Raw genomic sequence first — 15,186 nt, forward strand, 5'->3', positions numbered from 1 at the left:
AGGACCTTCATATGCTTCTTATGAAGCCACTCCTTCGCTGCCCTGGTGGTGTGCTTGGGATCATTATCATGCTGAAAGACCCATCCACATTTCATATTCAATGCCCATACTGATGGAAGGATTTTTGCACTCAAAATCTCATGATACATGGCCCCATTCATTCTTTCATGTACATGGATCAGTCATCCTGGTCCCTTTGCAGAGAAACAGCCCCAAAGCATGATGTTGCCACCCGCATGAGTCACAGTAGGTTTGGTGTTCTTTGGATGCAACTCAGCATTCTGTCTCCTCCAAATACGATGAGTTTTGTTTCTACCAAACAGTTCTACTTTGGTTTCATCAAACCATATGACTTTCTCCCAATACTCTTCTGGATAATCCAAATGCTCTTTAGCAAACTTCAGACGGGCCCAGACATGTACTGGCTTAAGCAGGAGGACACGTCTGGCACTGCAGGATCTGAGTCCCTGGCGGCGTAGTGTGTTACTGATGGTAGCCTTTTTTACGGTGGTCCCAGCTCAATGCAGGTCATTCACTAGGTCCCCCCATGTGGTTCTGGGATTTTTCCCCCCGTTCTTGTGATCATTTTGACCCCATGGGGTGAGATTTTGCGTGGAACCCCAGATGGAAGGAGATTATCAGTGGTCCTGTATGTCTTCCATTTTCTTATTATTGCTCCCACAGTTGATTTCATCACACCAAGCTGCTTGTCTATAGTAGATTCAGTCTTCCCAGCCTGGTGCAGGGCTACAATTTTGTTTCTGGTGTCCTTCAACAGCTCTTTGGTCTTCACCATAGTGGCATTTGGAGTGTGACTGTTTGAGGTTGTGGACAGGTGTCTTTTATACTGATAACAAGTTCAAACAGGTGCCATTACTACAGGTAATGAGTGCAGGACAAAGGAGCCTCTTAAAGAAGAAGTTACAGGTCTGTGGGAGCCAGAAATCTTGCATGTTTTTAGGTAACCAACTACTTATTTTCCACCATAATTTGCAAAATAAATCTTGCCAAATCAGACAAGGTGATTTTCGGGATTTGTTTTCTCATTTTGACTCTCATAGTTGTGGTCTACCTATGATGTCAATTACAGGCCTCTCTTATCTTTTTAAGTGGGAGAACTTGCACAATTGGTGGCTGACTAAATACTTTTTTCCCCACTGTACATCAGATATTCATATAAATTGTAAACGTATAAAAGGGAAATCAAATGAGTCAAAAAATATTTGACTTTGCCTTTTTTTAAAGTATTAAAAAGATGCAAGGTTCATTTTTGTGAATGGCAAAAGTATGTCAATCTTAAGGATAAGCAGATAATTTGAAGACTAAGGCTGGTTTCACATTTGCGTTTTTTAGCGCTGGAAAAAAACGCATACCTGCGCATGCGTTTTTTCCCCTATATTTAACATGGGTGCGCATACCTGCGCACTGGTAAGCGCATGTATGCGATTTTCATGCGCTGCGTTTTTTTGGGGTGTGCGTTGGTATTTTCCAGATGCAGCATGTTGCATTTTTTGGCCCTGCAAAAAAGCGCATGCGCACATATGCGCACGTTTTGCGCTAAAAATGGCCATTATAGCCTATGGATGCGCATATGTGCGCACTGGCATGCTCATGTATGCGTTTTTTTGCATATGCGTTTTTTTTTTTAACCATGGAATTTAGGGGTTTGGGTTAGAGTTAGGGTTAGTTAAGGGGGTTTAGGGTTAGGGTTAGGGTCAGGGTCAGGGTTAGGGTTGGGGTTTGGGTCAGGGTTAGGGTTAAGTATGGTTTGGTTAAGGGTTAGGGTCAGGGTTAGGGTCAGGATTAGGGTTAAGTATGGTTTTGTTAAGGGTTAGGGTCAGGGTTAGGGTTAGGGTTAGGGTCAGGGTTAGGGTTGGGGTCATGGTTAGGGTTAGGGTCAGGGTTAGGGTTAAGTATGGTTTTGTTAAGGGTTAGGGTCAGGGTTAGGGTCAGGATTAGGGTTAAGTATGGTTTTGTTAAGGGTTAGGGTCAGGGTTAGGGTTAGGGTTAGGGTTAGGGTCAGGGTTAGGGTTAGGGTTAGGGTCAGGGTTAGGGTTAGGGTCAGGGTTAGGGTTAAGTATGGTTTTGTTAAGGATTAGGGTCAGGGTTAGGGTCAGGATTAGGGTTAAGTATGGTTTTGTTAAGGGTTAGGGTCAGGGTTAGGGTTAGGGTCAGGGTTAGGGTTAGGGTTAGGGTTAGGGTCAGGGTTAGGGTTAAGTATGGTTTTGTTAAGGATTAGGGTCAGGGTTAGGGTCAGGATTAGGGTTAAGTATGGTTTTGTTAAGGGTTAGGGTCAGGGTTAGGGTTAGGGTCAGGGTTAGGGTTAGGGTTAGGGTTAGGGTCAGGGTTAGGGTTAGGGTCAGGGTCAGGGTTAGGGTTAAGTATGGTTTTGTTAAGGGTTAGGGTCAGGGTTAGGGTTAGGGTTAGGGTCAGGGTTAGGGTTAGGGTTAGGGTTAGGGTCAGGGTTAGGGTTAGGGTTAGGGTCAGGGTTAGGGTTAGGGTTATGGTTAGTTAGGGTTTAGGGTTTGGGTTAGGGTTAAGTATGATTTGGTTAAGGGTTAGGGTCAGGGTTAGGGTTAGGGTTAGGGTCAGGGTTAGGGTTAGTAAAGTCATGGTTTGGGTAGTGTGAGGGGCCACCTAAAAATGTTGGAAAAAAACGCAAACGCGGTAAAAACGCACTAAAAACGCATACAAACGCATAAAAACGCTGCGTTTTTTTCATGCATGCTCATAAAAATGCTTGAAAAAAACGCAGCAGTTGTATGCTTATGTATGCGTTTTTTCAATGCGTTTTTTTGCGGGAAAAACGCGCTGCAAAAAAAAGCAAGTGTGAAACTAGCCTAAATTAGAGTTTGTGTTTTCAATTGATTGAACTTGATTTAATTAAAGAACAGGGAACTATCAAATTCTGATTTTCACAACATATTTGCGGAAGTATATCATGGCGCAAGCAAAGGAGATTTCTGAGGGCCTCAGCCAAAATGTTGATGGTCAATAGGTTGGAAAAAGTTACAAGACCATCTCTGAAGTATTTGGACTCTATGAATGCACAGTTATATAGATTTATTATATTCCCCAGGAATGGCCAACCAACGTAGAACATTTCAAAAGGCATACAACAGTCTACAAGATCACAATGGAACCTAAGGCAAACTCTAAGCAAATACAGTCCTCTTTCATATTAGCTAATGTTCATGACTTCATGAGTCTCCGCATCTGGAGTACAATAAACAATAATGGTATGCATGACAGGATTGCAACAAGAAAGCCACTGCTTTCCAAAAGAAGATTGTTAGTCATCTGCAGTTTACTAAAGATCACTTGGACAAGCCAGATAGCTAGTGTAACAATATTTTGTGGAGTGATAAGAAAAAATAGAGCTTTTTGGTTTAAATGAGATGAGCTACAGTTGTGACCAAAAGTATTGACACCCCTGCAATTCTGTCAGATAATACTCAGTTTCTTCCTGAAAATGATTGCAAACACAAATTCTTTGGTATTATTATCTTCATTTAATTTGTCTTAAATGAAAAAACACAAAAGAGTATGAAGCAAAAAGCAAAACATTGATCATTTCACACAAAACTCCAAAAATGGGCCAGACAAAAGTATTGGCACCCTCAGCCTAATACTTGGTTGCACAACCTTTAGCCAAAATAACTGCGACCATCCGCTTCCGGTAACCATCAATGAGTTTCTTACAATGCTCTGCTGGAATTTTAGACCATTCTTCTTTGGCAAACTGCTCCAGGTCCCTGATATTTGAAGGGTGCCTTCTCCAAACTGCCATTTTTAGATCTCTCCACAGGTGTTCTATGGGATTCAGGTCTGGCCTCATTGCTGGCCTCCTTAGAAGTCTCCAGTGCTTTCTCTTAAACCCTTAAACCATTTTCTAGTGCTTTTTGAAGTGTGTTTTGGGTCATTGTCCTGCTGGAAGACCCATGACCTCTGAGGGAGACCCAGCTTTCTCACACTGGACCCTACATTATGCTGCAAAATTTGTTGGTAGTCTTCAGACTTCATAATGCCATGCACACGGTCGAGCAGTCCAGTGCCAGAGGCAGCAAATCAACCCCAAAACATCAGGGAACCTCCGCCATGTTTGACTTTAGGGACCGTGTTCTTTTCTTTGAATGCCTCTTTTTTCTCCTGTAAACTCTATGTTGATGCCTTTGCCCAAAAAGCTCTACTTTTGTCTCATCTGACCAGAGAACATTCTTCCAAAACGTTTTAGGCTTTTTCAGGTAAGTTTTGGCAAACTCCAGCCTGGCTTTTTTATGTCTCAAGGTAAGAAGTGGGGTCTTCCTGGGTCTCCTACCATACAGTCCCTTTTCATTCAGATGCCGACGGATAGTACGGGTTGACATTGCTGTATCCTCGGACAGCAGGGCAGCTTGAACTTGTTTGGATGTTCTTTATCCAACATCCGCACAATCTTGCATTGAAATCTCTTGTCAATTTTTCTTTTCTGTCCACATCTAGGGAGGTTAGCCACAGTGCCATGGGCTTTAAACTTCTTGATGGCACTGCGCACGGTAGACACAGGAACATTCTGGTCTTTGGAGATGGACTTGTAGCCTTGAGATTGCTCATGCTTCCTCACAATTTGGTTTCTCAAGTCCTCAGACAGTTCTTTGGTCTTCTTTCTTTTCTCCATGCTCAATGTGGTACACACAAGGACACAGGACAGAGGTTGAGTCAACTTTAATCCATGTCAACTGGCTGAAAGTGTGATTTAGTTATTGCCAACACCTGTTAGGTGCCACAGGTAAGTTACAGGTGCTGTTAATTACACAAATTAGAGAAGCATCACATGATTTTTCGAACAGTGCCAATACTTTTGTCCACCCTCTTTTTTATGTTTGGTGTGGAATTATATCTAATTTGGCTTTAGGACAATTCTTTTTGTGTTTTTTCATTTAAGACAAATTAAATGAAGATAATAATACCAAAGAATTTGTGTTTGCAATCATTTTCAGGAAGAAACTGAGTATTATCTGACAAAATTGCAGGGGTGGTGGTAGTGTCATGGTTTATGCCTACTTAGCTGCATCTGGGCCAGGACAGCTTACCATCCTTGATGGAACAATGAATTCTGAACGATATGAATTAACAAGTTCTAAAGGAAAATGGCATGAGATCTGTTAATTCTTCAAGAGTGGTTTAAGAAAAATAAAGTCAAAGTTTTTAAATGCCCAAGTCAAAGTCCTGCCCTTGATTTAATAGAAATGCTGTAGAAAGACCTAAAGAGAGCAGTTCATGTGGGAAAACCGAAGAACATAATATAATTTAAGCTGTTTAATTGAGAGGAATGGACTAAAAGTCCTCCAAGTCTATTTGCAGGGGTAGGACTAATCAACAAGTACCAGAAATATTTACATGCAGTTGTAGTTGCACATCGTGGGTGACACCAGATACTGAAAGCAAAGGTTCACATATTTTTGTTATTTCCTGGAACGAGTCATTGGATCAATTTCCTCATTTAAAAATGACAAAGTCTAATATTTTTGACTCATTCATTATATTTGGTTCCTGGCATCTACTATTAGGATTTATGGCAAAATGTAATGTACTTTAATGTCAAGTTTATGCAAAAATAAGGAAAATTCTGAAGAGTTCATAAACTTTCAATAGGCACTGTATATAGTATACAGAGTGAAACATTGATAAAATTGGAGAGGTAGTCAAAATCATAACGGAAAAAAGTTTCTTTCAATTGTTTTTTGTTATTATGGGCTTAAATTCACGTTTTGTTTCTTTGCAGAGCAAGACTATTAAGTCCCTGTATAATTCATTTTGGATATGAGTAGATTAATAATTGCACACTAATGTAGACTGGCAAACTACCCGTTGTCATTTTCTGCTTCAGGACACATATCCAGTTTTTTTAAGAAGACGTACACAGCCAAAGACATTGAGTACACATTGTCTGGCGTAATCAGGTTTTATCTACAGAATCTGACGCAACTTGGAAAGGTTTGGTCCTTCATGTTAGGTTTGATTGGTTTAGAACTTACACTCCCTCTTGTCTTTAAATATTACACAGCTGTATGACACAGGAAAAGTCTTCATAATTGTAACTGGCCAAAAAAAAGATTTTCAAAATCGGTTCCATAGAAAGTGTACAAAGCGGACTTTAAGGTAAAACTCTAATTTTTATTGCATTTCACTGATTTTTAGTTTAGTTATCTGTTATATTTTTAACTAAGTCTCACAGAACAATATTGAGCTATATTTTATGCTAATTTATTTCTCAATTTGCATTTACTTGAAAAGCAGATTACAGATGATGCATTCCCAATACTCAATATTTAATTCTGCCTTTCCAAATGCAATGTATGATTTTCTTTTAAAATTGATACTTACAGGTAATTGGATTTATGAATATGATTCTTAGAACTTTGTATGAGTTGGTTAGTCATAGGTATAAATATCTGTGTATGTAGCTATGATTTTCTTCTCACTATGGATATGAACTCAAATATCCTGTAGTTTTTCAAATTATATATATATATATATATATATATATATATATATATATATGTCTCAGGGATTAGTTTAGTAAATTAAAATAAAGAAGCATCTTGTTCTGTTTCCATATACAATCAGAATTGCATACCGTATGTGTCCTACTGGAATAACATGAACTATTGTATTATTCTAAATCATCTAAAATAAGTGCTAAATGTTTGCGTACTTTTGGAAGGGCGTACATGAGCCTATTAATTGTCAAGTAAGTTATCGATAATTAAAGATATAGATACAATATTTTATTAGCATTCCAATTCTTACAATGACACAAAACTGTGATTTATTTACTGATAAGACACAAAGTTTAACTTCTCCAATAATCTTTTTGAAAGTATTGTATTGCAGAGCTGAAATATTATATTCCATGTGTGAATAAATCACATTTATTTCCATCTGAATAATTGAAGTGCTTTTTTGTTATTTTATATTTTGTCAGACCCATACAATAATTTCTAGGTAACGATGATTATCGATTAAAAAATGTCACAGTGTATTTAATATGTAACAATCCAACAATTCGGCCATTGATCTACACGGTCCATCTCATGTAGAGTCATTATATAACCACAAAAAAGACACAAAAAGGGAAATGACTCTGCACTGTCATATGATTAAAATGGAGAACTTCTTTATGAGCTTGGACTGACATGCAAAACCCGAAGTGTGTGGTAGTGCTGCACCTGCCACCCTTCCCTCTCACCGCTCCCTCTGCCATAGAGACGATTTCAAGGAAGTTTGGAAATAAAGAGTGCTGCTAACTTTCTTATTCCCTGGATATTATATAACCAGTTATCTAAAATGGATTCACACCACATTCAGCCAAATATATGCCATAAAAGAGTGATTTTTAAAAAAAAAATCTATGGACACGTTAGACGCATACATCACAACTTTCTGCATGTATGCAAAATGTATCACAAATATAGTTTGAATATGGGGCATTACAATGGCTCAGTGGATAGCACTGCAGCCTTGCTGGGGTCCTCGGTTCGAATCCCACCAAGGACAAAATCTGCAAGGAGTTTGTATGTTCTCCCTGTGTTTGCGTGGTTTTCCTCCTACACTCCAAAGACATACTAATAGGGAATTTAGATTGTTAGCCCCATCAGTGATGACAATGTGTGCAAACTGTAAAGCGCTGCAGAATATGTTAGCACTATATAAAAATAAAGGTTATTATTATATAGCCTGAAAAGCATGGCCTGACACAGGCAGCACAAGTCCCAGTGCATGAAGTATATTACCTGCTTGCTCTCCATGGTACATTGTAGTGAACCCCTTTCTGTTTCTGCACTATGCGAGCAATAGTAGAATGCAGTGAGTTTCATCAGACCCTTACATGAAATAGACAGTGGAAAGCTGCTTTTCTGGTGACGGTCAGCCAATCTTGTTTATACAACATAATGACAGATAGACAGATATAGGATAGATAGATAGATAGATAGATAGATAGATAGATAGATAGATAGATAGATAGATAGATAGAAAGATACCGTAATTCTTTCAATTCAGGTAAAAAGTGAAAGAAGAACTGGAAAAGCTTTCAGGTTCGATATGAAAAAGCATGTTCAATTAGTAATCAATGCTTATCTGAGGGGTTTCTAATGGTTCTTTATGTTTTATTTGCAGTACAAAGTGTTCTGGAAAGTGACACACTGCGTGAGGATCCGTAATAAGAACGATAGTGTTTGCTTTGAAGATAGGTGCGCATCAATTCATTAACTGCTGACTGCTTAAAATGGACCGCATGGAACTGCAAAGAGTCAACACTGATCCTGATGATGACAGCAACAGTGGAGAGAGCGTTGAAGATGGATATTGCAAAGATATGGATGCTGAGAAAGTTACGATAAACAGGTAAGTTGTGGAAGTTATTAAGCCTAAACCAATCACAGGTCTTAACAGTTTTAGGAGGATAAAAGTCCAATATTCAATCACTGTCTAATAATTTCCAAGTGAGAATATGAGTAAAGCTAATCGATGATGTCTATGGTGTCTAGTTTGTCACATTAACTTTTTAATGTCATGTGCCCATAATATGGCATTTTGCAGTAGTATAGATATAAAACCACTGTATAATTGACCCTCTATGCTTTTTGCTAAGGATTATTTGCCTCGGTATATTTGCAGTATTTCTCAAGTGGTCTTTTCAATTCCAGTGTATTCAAGATCACTGGGGTCGTTCTCATGTATGAATATATGAAGGTACTAGGCATTGGGTGCAATAAACCATTGTTACTGTAGCTTAAGGGATCTGATTTTCACTTGCAAGAACTAGATTACATTTGAGATATTGAAGTTTGATGTACTATCAGCATTATATGGTAAAACATTTAGATAAGCTTCAACATGTTCTTAGTAACATGATATAACAAGTAGAGGGATAACTGGATGGATTGGGGCTTGGCTTAGGCAACAAATCATGTGTACTATCAAGCTTCAGAAATTTGCCAGAAGGTTTGCTGTCTTGAGAATATAGTTTTGTAGTATTTTAAGCAGCAGTAGGCTCCAATATCTTACTCAGCCACACAGAACTAATTTATCATATAAGGCAAGTTTACTAAGCAGAGATCATGCTGCATGTGCTGCCACTGCACCCCACGCTCCAACGCACGTTTCCTCAGGGAGCGGCATGAACTCCGGTTAGTAAACTTACCTTATCTTACCTTTATTCCTAGGGAGACACACCCTTGTTTATAACTTAATGTGCACTTATATTGATGGCAATGTTGCACATAATAGACACTGATGTACATTATTTTGAACTTTTCTGACAACATTCAGATGACTAGCGTCATGTTTCTATGCACTGCACTTTATACAGTGTTTGAAACTGCATATTATTTATTGTCAGTGCTACAGGTGAAATTCTCCATTTTTTATATATATTATATACAGTTTATATATCATTGCTGTATTTGCTGGACTACTCCCCTTGTTTTCAATCAAATGTTTTGTATATCAATTTTTTTTCATGTCTTGTCACTTTCTGTCTTTTAATCAGTCCTAACTGGTGTCTCAAATGAATTAAAATGTTTTATATGGAATTGATATTTGCTTTTTCCTGTTTTTTTGCTCAAGTACTTTCTTGATTTGATATTCTGTGTTGTCTGCTTGAACTGTGCATAGTATTACACATATTTATATACTATATTTTGCGGTTTATAACACACACTGGATTATAAGACGTACCCCAAATTTTGAGGAGAAAAATAGGAGAAAATAATTTTTTTTTAATAAAATGGTAATGCTTCTTACAATCCTGGTGTCTTATTGCTTACCGGGGGTGGTGGCTGCGGTGAAGCGTGGTCTCAGGGTCACTGCTGGTGGAGGCAGGAGTGTGGCGATGCTACGTAACCCCAGACTGGGAGAAAGGGTTGTTTGATGCTGCAGGCCGCAGTGGAGCAGGGTCCCAGGGTCAGAGCTGGAGGAGGCAAGAGTGGCGCTGTGGGTGTTGGGTGGTGCAGGTCACAGTGGAGCAGCGTCCCAGGGTCCCAGCTGGAGGAGGCAAGAGTGGCGCTGCAGGTTTTCGGTGGTGCGGGGGCTCCACTGACATTTTGTGAAAGCCAAGAGCCCGTTTACTATGCAGTAGACTCAGGGAAGATGGTTGCTGAGGCGGCGCATGTGCAGATGGCGATCTTGGGGCTGAGAGCTCATCTCCCAAGATTTTGGTGCCAATATGTCCATCTATGCCTGCGCCGCATCCACAGCCATTTTCCTGGAGACATCGCATAGAGGCAGGCGTGGATGGAGATCTCAGCTTTCCTCCATCTGTGCCAGAGCCGAGTGAGAGGCCGGACGCTGGATCGTGAAAGGAAAATGGCAGCCACCATATGCCGCCGCCACAGGGCTACAGCTCACCGCTGTACCACCACCGCTAGCCACCATACCACCACCGCAGGATCACCGCTTGCCACTGTACCACCACTGCACAACGGAGGACCACCGCACTACCACCGCAATACTCCTAGCTCCGGGCCCGCAGCATTGACCCCTCAGTAAGAACAGTGTTCAGTTTATAAGATGCACCCTCATTTTCCCTCTAATTTTGAGGATCATAAAAGTGCGTCTTATAATCTGAAAAATATGGTATTTATGCTTATGTATTAACCTTCTCCTTATTTTGGTTTAAAAAAAACTCAGAATTAATTTAGTAGTCCTTTAAATATGAACCTGAAAAACACTAAATTTTCATATTTTTACTTTTCAATGTCCATGGAATAGTCACTCAAAGAAATGATATTCACACATAGAAATTTGTAATTATTTGGCTTAGAAATAATGATCATGCATTTAAGATTTTTAACAGTCTGTGTAGTACTCATAAGCAGGTCAATATGTTTATATATCACCATTTTTAAAACAGCCAATATGTAAATGAAGAAGATGCCGAAAGTCAAAAGTTTCTAACTAACGGAATGAGTGGAAATAAGAAATTAGATGACTACACAGAAGAGCATGTAAGTATTGTATTTCTTTGGACTTAAACAACCCATATCTGAATCCATCTATTTTGCATTATTTTTGTATAATAGCATTATGCAATAAACCTTTTATTCTATCACCATTTGCCTGGTCTTAAATAATCTAGCACTTTCTAAATATCTCCAAATATCACTGAACTAACACAAATCTAGATCTAAACATTCAGTCTCATACGGTATTTCCCTTGTGAAACATTATTGTCCTTAACCCCACGACCTTATCATCTGTGTTGCTTTGACACAGCAAGTCAATGGAAGGAAGAGTCAATAAATTTGAATTGTGTATAATTATTAACTTATGCCTGCACAATGGTTCTAAATTCATCATAGAAGAAATATCATCGGACGATTGAGAAATCCATGGCCTCGTAGAAGAAAATAAGTTTACAAAATTTTAATTCTGGTAACTAATAAAAAATATCTCTTTACTTTTGCCAAAAGCATCCTGGAACCACTTCCTTTGGAATGTCAGTGTTCAACCTAGGCAATGCCATCATGGGCAGTGGAATTCTTGGCCTTTCGTATGCCATGGCCAATACAGGCATCGTGTTGTTTGTGTAAGTACTGCTATCTATCAAATCAAAATGCTAAAATGAATCACATCAATGTAAGAACAACAATGTAACATATCAGAGGTGGATACATTTATGTTACATCTATTTGGATATATATCCATAGACCACAGGCTTTTACTACTTACATGTTTTGCCAACCGGGCAATAACACATACTAGTTTTAAATCAATTTGCGAGCACAAACATACATGGTAGAAAACATCATGGTAGAAACTTTGAGCCATTACTTCCAGAATTTCACAGATTCTGGATTTTGAGAATCCGCTTGTAGTTGATTCTCTAGTTCCTTTGAGTAGTTCCATGCTTCAAACCCAGTGAACTCAAGGTAAATATATTAGCTGCCATCTGGCAACCCATGCGCTTACAAGAAGAAACATACTATGGGCAAAATGCTCTACGAGAAGAAGCATTGCACAATGCTGCTGGCTCATCAGGCTCAAATTGACTTTTATACATTCAGATGTATGGCTGAACACAGTCTTGTTTGAACAAAGATAATTCATGTACTTCATATAATTCATGTCTGTAAAGTACACATAAGAATGATTGATTGCAATGTATGTGTTTGGAGAAGAAAGAACTGTATCTACCTTTGTCTTCTAACATAAATATAACCATTATTGGCATGTTCTAATGACATTGCATATTATATTAAAGCTCTTGTCAATGGTATACATACAACAATAACAGTCCATATTGCTGACTTGATGCCCATGGACGATAATGTCCAGCTGAAGGTTGACGTTCCTCTCCATTTGTCATGTTAAATTAAACCTATCAAGTCTGCCAAAGATAGCTTCTGATATATATATATATATATATATATATATAAATATATATATACAGTATATATAAAACATATATATATAAAATATATATATACAGTTTGAGGTCTGGGTGTGGTGCATTGAGTATGCACTGGTCTGGCTTCCAGCTCAAATAGTTCTCAATGATCTAAAAGGAGTGTTCTCCAGCACCAAAGGAAAGTACAGTAGTTAAAACTTAACCTTTAATGATACAGGATAAAAAAAAATTAGGAGAATGTACACATATTTAAAAAGAAAACCCATAATGCTAACGCGTTTCAAGTAGAAAAACCCTTAATTATAGCTGATCATAGCTATGATTAAGGGTTTTTCTACCCAAAATTCATATGCATTATGGGTTTTCTTTTTAATATATGTACATTCTCCCAATGTTTTATCCTATATGATTAAAGGCTAAGTTTTAACCATTTTCCTATGGTGCTGGAGAACACCCCTTTTAGATCATTGAGAACTATTTCAGCTGGAAGCCAGACCAGTGCATACTAAATGGCAAAGGTTGTGTACACTGACAGGACCCTGTATTAAATAACCTGACCAGGAAAGGTGCTAACAAGCATTGATGCTTGATAATACCCTTCCTGGTACCTTCCTCCAAGGACACATGCCCTGCTCTCCCCATCTGTACTCCTGAGGACTATCATAGAGGATAGATACTGAGCTCAAGACTATATAGTTTTGTCACAGGAAGAGCTACCAATCACTGAGTATGGGAGTGAGCCAAGCAAGCATGCTTGTTTTTTACATGTGGTAAATTAAGAGAGCCCCACACATGCATGGCCACCTTCACTTTTAAACTCCATCTCAATTTTCCAGACAACAAACACCATACCGGATGGGACAGGCATCAGATAACACCTGTCTTAGAGAGAGGTGGTTATAATCTAAATACTGTGGATATGCAATAAAGGTTTAAAATTGTAATATCCTTGTAAACCCTAAGTTGAATTTTGAGCAATCAAGCAAGGACACGTGGCATATTTGTGGCACATTCATTTTATTTCCATCCACCTGAATTGGGTTGTTTTTTCAGCCTGTCTATGGATTTCAGTAAAAATACCATTCAGTTGGATAGAACAATGCTGGCACTTGTGAACACAGCGCAGACATAATACTATATCTCTTTTCATTATTATTTTTTTTCTTTAAAGCTTCTAAAATGCTAAGCTTGACAAAAAACATGACAAACAAAACATGCGTTCTGTTATCTTTAGGGTTCTTCTGCTTGCTGTTGCCATTTTATCACTGTATTCTGTGCATCTTTTATTAAAGACAGCAAAGGAAGGAGGTAAGGCCGTTTATATTTGAAAAGCTAGCTAATGAAAGCATTCAATTGTAATATAATTTTACACCTACTACAAGTTGGGGTAGATTATTACTTGTTTTCCTACCATGATACCTCTAATATATTCATATGCTTATCAACATATGTTCATCAGAAATGAAACTGCATACCAGCTTTCCTAGAATAGTAGTGGAAATATACAACGGGTGAAATACGTATTGAATACATTACCAATTTTCTAAGTATACAGTATTTCTAAAGGTGCTATTGACATGAAATTCTCACCAGATATCGGTCACAACCAATCCAATCCACACAAGCAAAGAAATCAAACCATAGATGTCCATAGATTGAGCTATATGTAATAATAAGAAATGAAACAGGGGAAAAGAAAGTATAGAACACACTTACTGAAATTTAATTAATACTTTGTGCAAAAGCCTTTGCTGGTGTTGACAGCTTCTAGACACCTCCTGAAAGGAGTAACTAGTCGCATGCATTGCTCAGCTGTGATTTTGGCCCATTTTGCCACACCAATACTTTGCAAATCCTGAAGGTTCCTTTGGCTTCTTCTATGAACTCTGAGCATTAGTTCCTTCCATAAATTTTCTACTCGATTCACGTTAGGTGATTGGCTGGGCCATGATTCTAGCAGCTTTATTTTCTTTCTTTGAAACCAATTGAGAGTTTCCCTGGCTGTCAGCCTTTAGATAATTGTTTTGATGAAATACCCACCCTCGTTTCTTCATCTTTATTCATTTTGATGGCAGCAGATTTTTATCAAAAATGTTTTAGTACATTTGTTCATTCATCCTTCTTTTAATTATAAGAAGTTTGACAGTGCGGCATGCTGATAAACAGACCCACACCATTATGCTCCCCCCTCCAAACTTCACTACTGGTATGGTGTAACAAGGGGCAATCGGGGTGGTAATTATGGCCGAGTCACTTAAAGTTACAGTTCACAAAAAGAGTCCACTGAACCACCGGTCAGCGTGCACCCCGACCCCTTTGTACATAAAAAAACGGACAGGATGGATGTAGCTCATATGATTTACCTTTTCTACCCCCAGCCATGGCAGTCCAGGAAATTAAAGTCCAGGGTCCAGCTGCGGTCAAACAGGGAATAAACTTTAATAGAACAGTAATGAGCACAAGGAGTACAAAACTGGCTTCCTGCTCTTTCCCTGACACTATCCATGGCCGCACAGACTACAGCCACAGTAGCCGAAACCAAGCAGCAGTCCACTCGCTGGAATATGGACGCTTTAATCCCTTCAGTGGGGGCCCTTCCAAAGTCCTGGGGCCATGTTGCGGTACTTAAGTCTTTAGTCCGGGGCAGTAGATTTGGTTCCCTCCTAGGATCTGGCAATGCCCCGGCTACTCCAATACACCTGCCCAGGGCCAACGTGCCTGGGTTACTGACTGGAAGCAGTAGCTTCCTGTTCTCTAGCAGCTGCTGACCCAGCCCACAAAATTTAGCAAAC

General features: G+C 38.9%; 1 protein-coding gene across 4 annotated transcripts in view; it reads left to right on the plus strand.

Annotated features, from left to right (window-relative positions):
* SLC38A4 (solute carrier family 38 member 4) overlaps positions 1–15,186 on the plus strand; it is a 192,375-nt gene that overhangs the window by 121,014 nt on the left and 56,175 nt on the right. For 2 of the 4 annotated variants that reach the window (XM_073554237.1, XM_073554238.1), the window contains 4 exons: positions 8,161–8,388; positions 10,898–10,991; positions 11,457–11,572; positions 13,629–13,702. In XM_073554237.1, coding sequence (XP_073410338.1) covers positions 8,270–8,388; positions 10,898–10,991; positions 11,457–11,572; positions 13,629–13,702 — 403 coding nt within the window. In that variant the 5' untranslated portion in view covers positions 8,161–8,269. Of the gene's footprint in view, positions 1–5,592; positions 6,142–8,160; positions 8,389–8,417; positions 9,174–10,897; positions 10,992–11,456; positions 11,573–13,628; positions 13,703–15,186 lie in introns of those variants that run through there. The other 2 variants (XM_073554236.1, XM_073554239.1) reach the window with 2 other exon arrangements.

The sequence above is a fragment of the Dendrobates tinctorius genome, unplaced genomic scaffold (genome assembly GCF_039654945.1).
Source record: "Dendrobates tinctorius isolate UK_male_01 unplaced genomic scaffold, ASM3965494v1 ptg000209l, whole genome shotgun sequence".
Lineage (NCBI taxonomy): Eukaryota > Metazoa > Chordata > Amphibia > Anura > Dendrobatidae > Dendrobates > Dendrobates tinctorius.